General features: G+C 39.2%; 1 protein-coding gene across 3 annotated transcripts in view; it reads right to left on the minus strand.

Annotated features, from left to right (window-relative positions):
* Nucleotides 1–949: 949 nt before the first annotated feature.
* The window catches only part of CNKSR3 (CNKSR family member 3), an 81,559-nt gene continuing 68,435 nt past the window's right edge, over nt 950–14,073 (minus strand). For all 3 annotated transcript variants that reach the window (XM_067542438.1, XM_067542440.1, XM_067542439.1), the window contains 6 exons: nt 10,328–10,396; nt 9,372–9,518; nt 7,674–7,798; nt 5,291–5,499; nt 4,692–4,781; nt 950–2,549 (listed from right to left, as the gene is read on the minus strand). In XM_067542438.1, the coding sequence (XP_067398539.1) occupies nt 2,251–2,549; nt 4,692–4,781; nt 5,291–5,499; nt 7,674–7,798; nt 9,372–9,518; nt 10,328–10,396 (939 nt within the window). In that variant the 3' untranslated portion in view covers nt 950–2,250. The remainder of the gene's footprint in view (nt 2,550–4,691; nt 4,782–5,290; nt 5,500–7,673; nt 7,799–9,371; nt 9,519–10,327; nt 10,397–14,073) is intronic.

Below are 14,073 nucleotides of genomic sequence, written 5' to 3' on the forward strand. Positions count from 1 at the left end.
CCAAAACTAGGGTTAGGATTAAGAACCGTTCTCAAGCACAGTTTAAAAGCCAGTATAGATTTAAGCTGTAACGACTACCAAAGTTTTAAACTATGGCTCAGTTAGGGCAAGCTTTTCTCATTATTCTTGTTGGACTGAGTGTGGCTTCCAGAGAATGGGACTGGATGAGCCATCTCTACTAGACCCAGAAGGGGGAAAAAAAGGGTTCTCTGGATGCCATCCTGCAACAACAGAAAGCAGGACACATCTCTGGTTCCACCCATCTGAACACATGTACATCCCTGTTCACAAATGTGTACTTCTACATATACCTTTAAGCCTATCAAAGATAGGATAGCAAAGGCAAGTAAAGTTTGTATACTATGAATTACTTTGAATTTAACAGCAGTGGTTGAATTGGACCACACTTCAAAAGCAGCCAGCCTGGCCTGTGTGCACAGGGCTGGCCTATGTTATAAGTGGATTCCAAACACAGTGCCGTTTGCCTAGATCTATTCATACCAGAGTAGTTCCTGCACTCAGCTCAGCCCCATCCACGCAGGTGGAACTCATCTGAGCTACAAATGCGTTTGGCCTTGTCCGCACTACAAAGTCTGTCATGTTGTTGGAGAGCAGCGCAGTAGGGCCCTCACTATTACAACATCGGATGGTCATGCCTATGAAGATGAGACCAAACTGTGTTATAACCATGTTACCAAATCGTCTTACAGTTCTAGGGACAAATTCAGCCATAGTGTAAATCACCACTGAAGTCAGAGTTGCACTGGCTTACCAGAGAGCTGAATTGAACCACCTCATCTCTAGAAGGCCGTAACAGAATTCCGTAACATTGTCGGAACATCAGCTTGGTCACACCTACCTTGGCAAAGCCATTCTGTGTTGCAACATGGTCAGGGCAGTACCCCAAAATGCTAAAATCCATAGTACAGACAAAGACTTCAAAAACTGCTAAACGGTTTTTCCTTTCTTTAATGTAGATGGAGCTCAAGAGGCTGTCATTACTGCAAGATCACCCAGGGCAGCATGTGTCCGTTAATTTAATGGAGAACATAACAGTATTTGTTTGGTGGGGGGTTTTTTGCGCATTGGTTAATTAGTGCACAGTGCTGTAGATAGGAATGTACAAACTACATATGGTTAAGAGTAAAAAAAATATACAGCTATATTTAACACAAACACTTTTTCTTTTTTTACATACTAACAACCTTTTGTACATTCAGTTTTAAACAATGATTCTTTAATATCCATAATTTTTACAAACCTTTTCCCTCCTCAAATACCTGCTGCTACTTGAGACTTTTGAAGGTGAAAAATTTGAGCTACATTTAAAAATAGCCAGGTGTCTTACCCACTAACATATCACAGCATATTTTAATTTCTGAAAACACATATCAATCAGCTCAAAAACTGAACCACTGTAGAGGTTTCATAAAACCAACAGGGTTTGTTTTTAAAAGGATTCTTTGGTTAACAGCAAATCATTCTAAAAGAAGGAAAAATACATTTCTTTTACCACCTCTATAGATACCTGTCCTTGGCATGTTGTAGCAATCCACATCTTTATGGATGAGCACTGTAGCAAATCAGAGAGCACTAGTTTACCTGTACTGAGATCTCAACAACTGGATTATAAACCAGGTTTGATAAATTCCTAACACAGTTCTCTGGTTATCAGAAAGGAGAAGCTACCTTTATTCCTTACAAAGTTAAAACTGCAGCAGTACTTGCCACAAAACCACACTATTATACAAAGTCGATGTTTCCCTTCTTGCCTTTCTGGTCAGGAGAACAACTCTAGATTACTGCTGAGCCCTACATATTCAGCAACCCAGTAAGTTGTGCAGCATCAGAGCATTTTAACAAATGAAGTGCCCCTGGACCTCATTGTAATGCAACAATTGCTTCTGCACAGGTCATACAGATTTTAGATCAGATATGATCTCTGAATTCACTGAAGCCTTACTTGTTTCCAGAGGACTGAATTCCCTCAACTCTGGGGCAGGAGAAAAAAACCCAAAAAAACAAAACTAGACCTTTGTCCCACTTCCATCTCATATTATCCAGTCCTCTCTGCTCCAATATATTAGGGCCATCAAAAAAAAAATCACAAAAAGGAGAGGTGTGTACAACTCGGCAGAAATAGATCAACACACCAGTCACTATATAATACTGTAGCTGAAAGGCAGAGAAGTCTGACTGAGGAACAAAGGCACTTGGTAACAGAAGATGAGAACATAGTCCATTAAACAATCAATGAGTCAACAGTTTAAGTCTCGTGATCCAACTGACCAGTAGTGAAGGCTCTGTGGAGGAAGATTTTGTGGGTGATGTAACAGAAAGTTTTTTAGCTCCTTCCTCCTGGAAAGGGATGGTTGCACTGTTATGGAGATCCGTGTTCACAAAGCACCTGCTGCCTCTGATGTAGTCTGCGCCCCTCACTAATTGCCTGTCGGCCCCTGGCCTTGCAAAATGATGCTGTACGGAGGAACTTTCTTCAATGATTGGGGGTATCCTCTCATTACTGAAGTACCTGCAGAGAACATCTTCACCTGCAGTAAAACAGATGGTAGAAAGTATGTAGTTTTTGCCTCTGAAACCCATTATTAAATATTAACTATTTTGCATTTTTATAATTATTCAGAGGATCTCAAGGCATGATACAAATATCAATTAAGGCTCAAAGGGTGCTTATGAGGTGGATAAGTTATTATTCCCATTTTACAGATAGGTAAATTAAAGTTCACAGAGTTTCAAGTGACTTTCCCATTCTGAGACCATGAAGTCAGTGGCAGAACCTAGGAGGGCTAGCATTGGTCACCTGTCCTAGGCCCACACACTTCGCCAATAAAAGGTATCTGTTCCAGAGATCACAAGGTTATTCGATACCCAAAGCAAAACAATAAAATTGATAAGCACGGATCAGTGTTTGAAGGTTAAGTGGAAGACTCTCACAGGGCAAAAACTGCTCTAAAGCAATATTTCACACGAGTTAGTACCATGATGATGCATGTTAGGAGACTGAAATAACATTGTTTTCATACTGTTGAAACACAAGTCGAACATACACCTGACTTGCTATAACCATCTTAAAGCCACAATATTAAGACTGTCTGGACACTGGAAACCAAATATTTGGAAGATATGAATTTAAGTTCTTTATTTCTGATTGCACATTTATATTGTCGTAACAGCTCAAGTACATTTAAAAGCCGCCTGAAATCTAAACAAAAAGCAGCCCTGCCACCTGCTGATCATTCTGTTGGATTGGCTAATTAGTCAGCTTTCAGCATTTTGCAAACCTCAAGCTAGCTTCTCTATATTGCAAAGGCCTTTCTTGGAAATACACAGACTTCTGTATCTGACTTCAAGAACAGCTAACAATAGTCATTCTGTCAAGCTTTCCTATTCTGCACAGGTTCTTATACAACCCCTACCAGTACAGCACTTGAACTTTGGAGAAACAATAGAAATCATGCTAACTTAACACATGAACCAGCAGCTAATGCCCAATACCATCAGACTAAGTTTTGCCAGCATAAGTACATGTTAAAAAATTGGATTTTCTCCTGGCTTTTTTTTTTTTTTTTTTTTATAAATGAAAAAAGTTCAAATGGAACCATGTCCCATTAGCAACAAAAAACGGGGTCCAAAACTTTAGAAGAGCCATGATGACCCAACTTTTTTGGATTTCTTACTTTGACATTTGCTGAGGCTTGAATTAGCATTTCCGGAGGAAGTGCTTCTTGTCTGTCTGACAATGATGCACTGTGTCTGATGGGATAAAAATTGTCTATAGCACTCCTGGTTTTCTCTGCCTTCCCTTTTGCTTGGTATCCTCACCTGTAATCTCTTGGCTAATCCTTCCCCTCATCCCAACCACTTTCTCAGACTATGGCTACACTAGAGATCTTACAGAGGCACAGCTGAACTGCTGTAAACTCTAGTGTAGCTGCTTTAAGCTGACGGGAGAGAGCTTTCCCATCAACTTAATTAATCCACCTTCAATAAGCAGTGGTAGCTATGTTGGCGGGAGACACTCTCCTGCCAACATAGCGCTGTCCACACCAACACCTAGGTCGGTGTAACTTATTTCGCTCGGGGGTTGCTTATTCACACCCCTGAGCAACACAAGTTATGCTGACATAAGTGGTAGTGCAGACATAGCCTAAGAACATCAAGCTTCTAGTCCTGGACACTAGCAGCAGCTGTAGTGGGAATAATTCCTGGATAGCTCTGCTTTGCATTGATCAGACCTAGGTTGCTTCAAAACCAGCCCCCCTACTTCAGCTTGAATAAACAGAAAAGCTCTGATCAAGAAACAGCTTAGTTCTCAACATTCATGGGACAGACATGGGAGGGATGGGGAAGTCATGTGTGAAATGGAACAGCTGTTAGTAGATAGCAGAAACAAATACAAGTGCAGATCTGCCCTAATCATTCCAACTCACCTCAGATGCTCAACTAAACTGCAAAACAGAACAACAAAGGTTTTGGTCTCAATGCAAACTCAGCCTGAGTTGTCCAGCCACTTCCTAGCACTACTAATACTTATGAAAGCATAAAACAGTGACATCAGGGCTGAACATATGATCTGCAAACAGCAGTCTTTATTCCTAAATTTTAGATTTTTCTACCCAATTAATCTCTTGATTGAAGGAAGTTTTTGTGTGTGTTTGTTTTAATAGTCTTGCCTTTTCTCCCTGGTGCTCGGGGCCTTGAGAAAGGATCTGCCACTCCCAGCCAGCTCCCATCTGCAGGCATCGACAAAGGGCGAGGTTTTCCTAAAAGCAACATGGAGAAGATTATAAGAGAAATGTACTGTTAAGCTTAGGAGAACATTTTCATTGAATGAACATTATCTCATCTCCATTTATCTCAGCGCAGTATTGTGGGAATGCAGTTGCAAGCAGTTAAAACGGAATATAAAAATTATTTCAAGACACTTTACTTATGAAACAAGGAAACATTAAGATGAGATCTGACAGCTACACAAAATGCTCATCTCCAGTGCTACTAAAAATAATGACCAAAAGTTACAATCAATGCACAAATGGGAAATCAAAATCTGATCTCATCCACCAGGACTCTGGTGCCAGCCATTAAAATAATGATTCAAAGGGTTTCATTTTAGTGAAATGAATAAGTGGTTTCAGACTTAGAATTTTGTTGCTTCTGTCTTCCTCAGCTTACCCTTAAGATTCAGCCAGCAGTTCTCACACACTCACAAAAACCCACACCCACCCAAGCATTTACATTCCAAATAGCAACAATAAAAGAGGCAGGAACTCACCATAAGACTGTGTTTTTTCCCTCATCTTTGTTGGCAGTATATTTGTTTCCATGGGATACCCAGGCAACTGATCAGAATCAGCAATAGTAAACCTTCGCCTTCGACTTTCCTGATCGAGGAAAGAATTAGGAGACTCTGCACCCTTGGAGCCAGGTAATGGCTGCTTAGGTTTATTGCCTCCTCCATAAACAAGACTCTCCTTCACATCCCTGAAAGGACATTTGCCTTGATTAGCAATGTGACAGGTATTTTAGTACTGCAGTCATGCGTCCAGAACGATCATTCTAGCTGATAGTCATGCTTCTTCCAGCTGTAACTGCTGTGCAAATAAAGTGCTGAGAACTTGCAGAAATGAGGCATGTTTAGAGATGGAAGACTTCATTAAACATTCATCAAGGAGGAAAGAAAAAGTTATTCTCCCAATAAAAATTCAGTGATGAGCTAGTAATTTAATGCATGTAAAATGTAGGAGTGTCCTTATAGACACCTACAGACAAAACTTTAGGGACTAGAACTGAAAATCTTATCATGAAGACAGCAGGGCCCTCATTGTCTAATGCCCAAACATATGGAGCTGATCAAGTACTTTGGATGCTGTGGTTCTCTTGTGATTCAATTAAAATTCTTTGAAGGGAAAAATGCAGGTAAAATAATGGCGTTCTTAAAGTTTTTTCAGTCTTGGGTGTGTATCCCATAGGTCACCCCTATCTGGGAGGCTTGGCATTTCAGTTGTTATAAATCATATTAGCCTGACATTAGGTTATATCACCTTCCCCCACACACACACTTACAGAATAGTGATTCTTTTAGAGTATTTAATTGTAAAAAATAGTCCAATTAGATATTTACGTGTTCTTGGGTGGTTTCTGTGTGAACTTTCCTTCCTAGAGTGACCAAGTGTTTATGAAAACCAGGAGCATCTGCTTAACTCTAAAAAACCCATACACCACCCCACAACTGTGATCTGACCCACTTTTTGCACCCACTATAATATGACTCTCTCAAGGACTTGCCAACCAGCTGAGCCAGTGAAATTGACAGCAGGCTCTGAGTACATATGCACCACATACTTCCCCCTTTCATGTAATTCTATCCAGCCCTCCATGAGACACAAGAACCAGCTCTCCCCCACATATAGATATCTATGGGGATTCAGAGAGAGCCGCACAGAACTGCAGCAAGTGTCTAGCCTAACAGAGAGCTCAGCTACATTACCACTATATGCAGGTAGCAACTGAATCAGGCTGGGCAAATGCCCATGGTTGTCTTCACTCTAAGGGTGAGGGTAGAGAAGTGACAACAGCATACAAAATATAAAAGGGAAGAGGGTACCCTATCTTCTTCCATCTGCCAAAAGCTTCCCATGTTTATTTCCTTACGGGAACAAAACCAACAATTCTCTACATCCTTTTCCTTCCCACTCCAGGAGGGGTGTCCAAGTTTTATAAACTCCATCAGCTTTAACTCCAACCACATCCCTACAAACACTCATTCAAGGTGCAGGCTGTTGGGCTTAAATTTGCTATTCTGGTCCTAAACAACTTGAAAAGGGCTTATAAAAAGCACTGCAGAGCCTCAGAGTAAAAACTGTTTAAAAATACAAGTCAAAGCATATTTAGTCTGACAAATTTGAGAACTGAAGACCAATGTTTTAAAAACTGAGCATCTCAGTTAGGCTGCTAAATACTTATTTATGTTTATGTTTCGTATTTATGCACAAGTGACCTGATTTTCAGAAGTGCTGAGCACCCAGCAGCTTCTCAGGGATATTACCATGGGAAATTAGGTAGGTTAGATCACTAATGATTTGGGAACAGCCTAAAGCTAACATGATCTCAACCACCTGATCTCCCTTTCATGTGACTAAGTCTGAATTTTATTATGGATTTAGATCCTCAAAGTAAAAAATACAGCCTGCCAACTGACTCTCTTTTACTCTGCCTAGAGTACTCCTGAGTTATGATTCTGCATGTTGAACAAATTTAAAACAGGTTCTTTTCTATCATAAAATTCTCCCAAGCAGTTACTGAAGCTGATAAGAACAGAACATGGGAAAAATATGCAATGAAAGGGATTAAGTATGGCTATTTTTGCTACTCAGTGTTTTTTCACATGCTCTAATAGCATCCGTTAATGTTTTTTGGGCAACTCTGCTCTATGTAGCACACAGTGATTTTCTAAAACTGTACACGACTGTTTTCTCCAACAATAAGAAGTACTGTTATATTCTTAGTGGCTTATGCATTTACTAAGCCCAGAGAAAATCTGCGAGATCTGCAATTTCCTCAAGATAATTTGCACAGAGTTTTGCAGGCAAGCCAGCACAGAAAAGTCTGTGATAAAAAGGAGCTTTTTGTTCAGTAGTGCATGCGTATTTGCATACCGAGGAGAATATGGAACAGCTGGTGGCGGAGGTATATAGAGGTCCAGAATGGCAGGCTTCTCTTTCTTTATCGAGGTATCCATGGTGCTTTCTGGTGACTGAGTTGTAGTTGGAGGAGGACTGGTCTGAAATTAAAGCAATATAATACCTGTAAGATATTTTAGTAACTACCTTCTTCAGCATCTCCTACCTCTCAACAGAAGAAGTCAATCCAGTGATCAGAGTTATTGTTTTTTTCCCCCTGTGGAATTCACTGTTTAAACAGGCTTGTTTAATAAATATGTAGCCGTACTACCTAAAGAATAGCTTACTGATCAGAGTTTATATTTCTTTCATGATGTCCTAACAAAGGCAGAATTTCTACACCCAAACCCTATTAATATGCACTAGAAATTATTAACAAATATGCACAAAGTTATTTTGCTCTTTCCAGTCACAAATTTAATACACAAAAGCTATACTTGACAACCCTCCTTGTATTTATACCCTTCTGTTGTAGAGCTGTAAATTGTTCAGTGTTTATATAGGACTATAAAAGTTATTGCTGATGTAGGGATGGTGACAGACATATTCAGTATGCTGAAGAAATCATTTCATTCAACCCAATGGTATGGTTGAGCAATTTACCCTATGTTTAAGGGGGAGAGATGAGAGCAAGATTATCAGACTCAGTGTAGCTAAGTCTGAGGTAATGCTGTTAGGGTAAGGGAAGAAAAGCATGGAATATATTTTCACCACTATTTGGAAATAATGCACACATTGTAAACCATGTAAAATAATGATGCTCAATGCGCATAGGTGTAACCTGATAGTCTCATTCATAAGCAGCAGGGAATTCAGATTTACAGCTTTTTGGAGCATGCATGCACATACACACCCCTCAAGCACTCCAGATAGTCATCTATACACTTTGCTGAGACACAATTACACCCAGAGCTATTGGGATCTTGTGCCAAAATGGAGGCTGGAACAAAGGAAAAAACGATACCTGTATTTACAGGTAATTTATTAGATTAGAATATAATTCATTGTCTCTTCCTGTAGCTGTTAAAGAACTTGCTTTTCTGTTATAACATGCTGTCCCCAAAAATAATTCCTTGAAGTTATTAACCCTTGTCCCTCCCCGACCCATTACCCATCCTGTGGCTTTTCCAACATCCAAATCACGCTTTCACATGTCATTTGAACATATCCTCAAAACAAACAAGAAGCTCACTCCCTTTTCTTTCAGTGGCTGAATTACTTTTCCCTCTCCAGAATAAAAAGGGAAGAATAAATTCGATATCATTAGTTTATTCAGCAAAAAGAATCTCATATCAGTTCTCCAAACCAATCTCAGTATTTATTGTTTTCTTACAAAATTCATCAGTACAGATTATCAGCCTTTTGGCCTAAAATGGCTTTTTTTCTAAAATCAGTGCCTTGATAACATGGATTATGAAAGCCAACATTAAATACTCTTATTCTTTTGGAATATTAGAAGAGATTATTTGGCTAAAAAAGGGACCCCTTCTCATTTTAACTATGAATCCAAAAGAAACAGCCACTTCAGAATGAGCAGCCCCAATACTCCATGAATATACGGTCACATGGGCTGTTGATGTCAAATATTAAGAATAAATTATGTTGGAGGGAATTTTAAGCAATACATATCTGACCAATAATATATAAACATAAATTCTTCCAGCAGAGTATCACCTGTACAAGTGGTGGTTTCCAGCGTAGGTTCTTCAGTGGGGCAGGAGTAAAATTAAAAGAACCTGTGGGACGTTTCTTAAGTAGCAGTTTAACTCCAGCAGGATTCTCTCGCAACTTTCCCACAAGATTTTTTAGTTGCCATCCCACCTTAAAAATAATACAAAGGTACCTCTTACATGCATTCAGAATGAAGGGAATATAACTAGATCAGACTGTTCCTCTCTTAAAAAATAGAAACAAACACAAAAGATAGACTAAAGCAGCCATAAAGGGTACAAATCTTGAAATGCTAACTTTTTTCTTCTTTAGGGGTGTCTCAAAAATATATCACATTAATTTCAAGCGCACATCCATTTGTGTTAGGTCAGGCTCCAGTCCTGCAGGGCTTATGCATACGCTCAACTTTCAACACAGGCAGTCACTCTGAAATACTCCAATATCATTTATTCCTAATATTTAATGCCATCGAGTTCTATGGGTCTGCTCCAGTGTGTGACGTTAGGTGCAAACGTGACTGTTTATAGGACTGGGACCGGGACCTAAAATAGGGGGAGGGGGAAACTTTGAACCATCTGAGGGAGAAAAAGGTATTTGCCAAAAAATATCCTTTTATTAATAAAAAAAGTTAGTATATTTTCTTAATGTACACAAATACAACATTTCACTGTAAACACAGGCCCTACATATGCTGTGTAAGATTTTAAGAAATCATTCTATCCAAAAAATATTTCAAAGATTTATTGGAAAACAATCTGCATAATAAAAATCAAATATTGCAAGTGTTTTCAGTGGAAGAAAAGATTTCTATATTAAAATCAAATCATTTTTACACACATTGCAATAAGGACAAAAAACCCTAAATACAACAAAGCTCACTATCCATATATTAGCTTGGAGGGAAAGTCTTGCAGAACAAACAATTTAGAAAAAGGTTGATAGGGCTTTTGATTACTTACTACAGTCTGACGATTAACCTGGATCACCTCATCCCCAGCATGAATCTTCTGAGATCGATCAGCAGGGGACTACAGAGGAGTAAATAAGAGGCATGTGTTTCAATAGACTTTCCCTTTTTCAAAAAGAAAAAGAACCCAAAAAAACTCTGCTCCTTAATTCCAAAACTCAGATTATAAAAGTAATATTTAAAACAGTAGCAGGTAACGTATGTATATATAATTATATTTATATACAGAACTATCACATGTGCATTATGTCCCCACTACCTGTATGGTAAAGTACTTTGCTTAATCAGAAATGGTAAGAAATGACAAGGCAATCAATGACTCACGGATGATATAACAAATTCTGTCATCAAGTAACTCAGAGGGACTCAGCCTGCAAACACTTACTGCCAAGCATAGTGATAGTCCCATTGCAGCATGCACTTACACTTGGGAGTCTCTACAAGGTTCATAGCAGTATTCCTTTTCACAACTGAGAAGGAGAAGGAACATAGGATAGCTAAGATCTATAAAATCCATATACATTAATGGGACAGAAGAATTCAAGTTACAATGGAATTATTGTGCATGTCATCCAGTTGTCTGGCGGTGTATCTGTCTGTCTTGGATTAATATTGGAGGTGAAGGGAATTTTCTGACAAAATGGTTTTTCATTGGAAAATATCAATTCAGCAAAACATTGTGTTTTTGCGGGAATGTATCAGTTTTAACAACAAAAAAAAAAAATCTATCATTGGGAACAGTTTCTTGAGTCTAGGATGTGATTTCTGGTCTAAATCAGAGGTTCAAGTCCCTGCTCTGCCTGATTCAGACCTGTCTCCATCACTCCTGTTGGATCTGTTCAGCTCTAACAGAGAGTTTGAGACCCCCCAACCCAGAATAGGCTGTTTGTCAGAGCACTCAGCTGGGATGTGGGGAACAGATGTTCAAGTGTCTGGTCTGAATCAGGCAAAGCCAGGGACTTGAACTTGTGTGTCCCATATTCCAAGTGGGAGTCCCTAACCAGTGGGCTATTCAAGGGTGAGATGCACCCAAGCACGTTCTCTTGGTTTTTTGGGGGGAAAATCATTGAAAGATCTCAGTTTCATCCCAGTGTGGTTCAGGAACACATCTGAAACCTTAACATTTTTCACTGGACAGGAAAACACCAAGCTCTAGTTAATATACACTCATCTGGGCCGATACCTTATCCCCTGCCTCACATCATGAACCTCTCTCTATCTCTCACACGTGACAGTCATCTCAGATCCAAATTAAAGTATGTTCTAGAGCCTGTGTTAACTATCTAATCTGCTTTTTGGCCACCATCTATAGCAACCTAAACTTAAGTAATGAAAAAATGGCAATTATGATTTTATGTTTGGGGGAGGGCTTTCTTCTGTGGTAAGAAAATCCAGGAACAGGAGCTAACAGGAATATCACAAATTGTTTGGTTCTACAGGGATGGAATAGTTAGCTGTGTTGCAAAGGAGTTTTTAAATCTATGTTATTTTAAATTTGATTTAAAAACAAAATTTCTACACAAACGACACTGAATAAAAGGTTTTAGAGGAGAAAACAGCTTTGAAGTGGATAATAAAAGATTAAACATATCCTATTAAACAGAATGGGTAGTGTTGGTTATTCATGTTGCCATTTTTATAACTAAATCTAAATGTGATAACTTGGTTTCATTTAGTGTGTGCACTAAAAGCCTTAAATCTTAAGTACTGAAGACATATGACAGAAAAGTAACAAGAGTGCAGCTGGGATCATTTCATTTTTCCTCACGGCTTATTAATCTAAATGAAAGCAAGTTTTTGAAGTTCCTAATTTAGTCATTTTAACCAAAACGCCTGACAACAAAATGCCAAGACAACAAGCAAATTATATTTAAGTAAAAGGACAACAGCATATGTGTGCTTGATGTGAGATATCAGTATTCTAAAACATTTAAACATTAATTTCCTCCCAAAACAGACAACATGCTCAGCTAGACATTATCAAACAGCCATTAAACGTGTAAATATTTACTTTGAGTTATCTAAAACTGGTGCCATGCACAGGTTACTGCTAGGGTTATTTAAAAATATTCCTGCTACCATAACAACCTATCAACTCTGATGAAGCCCTAGCAACACAGAAAGAACAGAGATACACTAGCCTAGTAAAGGTGCCCACAGTGCAAGTCACACAAGGAGCGCTATTCACCACAGAAAAAGCCTCATTCTCTCCCCAAAGAACAACATGGACAGCAGGGAAGTTCCCCTGAGCTACTGAAGAACTGAAAGTTTGGATGGAAGAGTCTCTCTAACACCAGACCTTCAAAAACTCAAGTAATATCTTTTAATAGAGGGAAGCCACAGGAGTAAATTGTGCAATGAAGAAGATGCCATGGATGTAATGGAGGCTCCAAATACTATGAGTAACCTCATTTCTTTGCTTCCTTAGCCAGGAAATGCCTGTTTGGAGGAGTGAATACTGACTAAACCAATGCTGATGACATCTTTGGGGCTGTGATTACATTTGTGGAAAACATTCTAGTGGGGACCCACACAGGTCAGTTCTGGGTCCAGTACTATTCAGTATCTTCATTCATTACTTGGATAATGGAGCGGAGAGTATGTTTATAAAATCTGTGGAGGATACTAAGGGGCTGCAAGCACTTTGGAGGACAGGATGAGATTTCAAAACTACTTTTAAAATTAGAGAATTGTTCTGACACTGAAGTCAATAAGATGAAATTCAATAAAAGACAAGTGCAGAGTACTACATTTATGAAGGAAAAAAATCAAAAGAACACCTACAAAATGGAGAATAATTGGGTAGGCAGTAGTACTACTGAAAAGGAGGTAGGGATTATAGTGGATCACAAATAGAATGAGCGTCAATAATGAGATACGATTGTGAAAAAGGCTAATATTTTCGGATGTTTTAACAAGAGCATCACATGTAAGACTCTACTCGTCACTGGTGATGCCTCAGCTGGAGTACAATGTCTAGTTCAGGATGCCACGCTTTAGGAAAGATGTGGAGAGCAACAAAAATGATAAAAGGTTTAGAAAACCTGACCTATGAGGAAAGGTTAAAAAACTATGCCTACTTAGTCTTGAGAAAAGAATACTGAAGGGGGACCTGATAATAGGATGGGATCAATTGCTCTCCATGTCCACTGGAGGTAGAACAAGTAATGGATTTAATCTGCAGCAAGGGAGATTTAGATTAGTTATTAGGAAAAACGTTCTAAATATAAGGGAAATTAAGTTCTGGAACAGGCTTCCAAGGGAGGTTGTGGAATCCCCATCACTGGAAATTTTTAAGAACAAGTTAGACAAACATCTGTCAGGTATGGTCTAGATTTGCTTGGTCCTGCCTCAGCGCAGGGGGCTGGACTTGACCTCTCGAGGTCCCTTCTAGCCCTTCATTTCTGTGATTCTAAGTGATTCATTAACCAATGAGCACTCATTTCAGAGTATCCTACTGGGTGACCAACAATCTGCTTGGGAGATCTCCAACAGTACCAATATACCCAGTTTCAGCTCAGAAGGCAGCTTTTCCACTCCTATGGAGAAGATGGAAGGAAGTGGGAAGTTTTGTTTTCGCCAGTGTGTTCTCATGCAACATAGGAAGTCATGAATAGGCAGGAAGACCTTGAAAATCCTGTCAACTGACTGAAATTAGACAGTGTATTGCTTCCCTGGAACCATTCAGTGTGGTTTGGTGCAAGTACCAAAGTTTTGATAACAGCCACCTGGCAGAGG

Source organism: Emydura macquarii, unplaced genomic scaffold, assembly GCF_026122565.2.
Source record: "Emydura macquarii macquarii isolate MOO-44397 ecotype Brisbane River unplaced genomic scaffold, CSIRO-AGI_Emac_v2 contig_705, whole genome shotgun sequence".
Lineage (NCBI taxonomy): Eukaryota > Metazoa > Chordata > Testudines > Chelidae > Emydura > Emydura macquarii.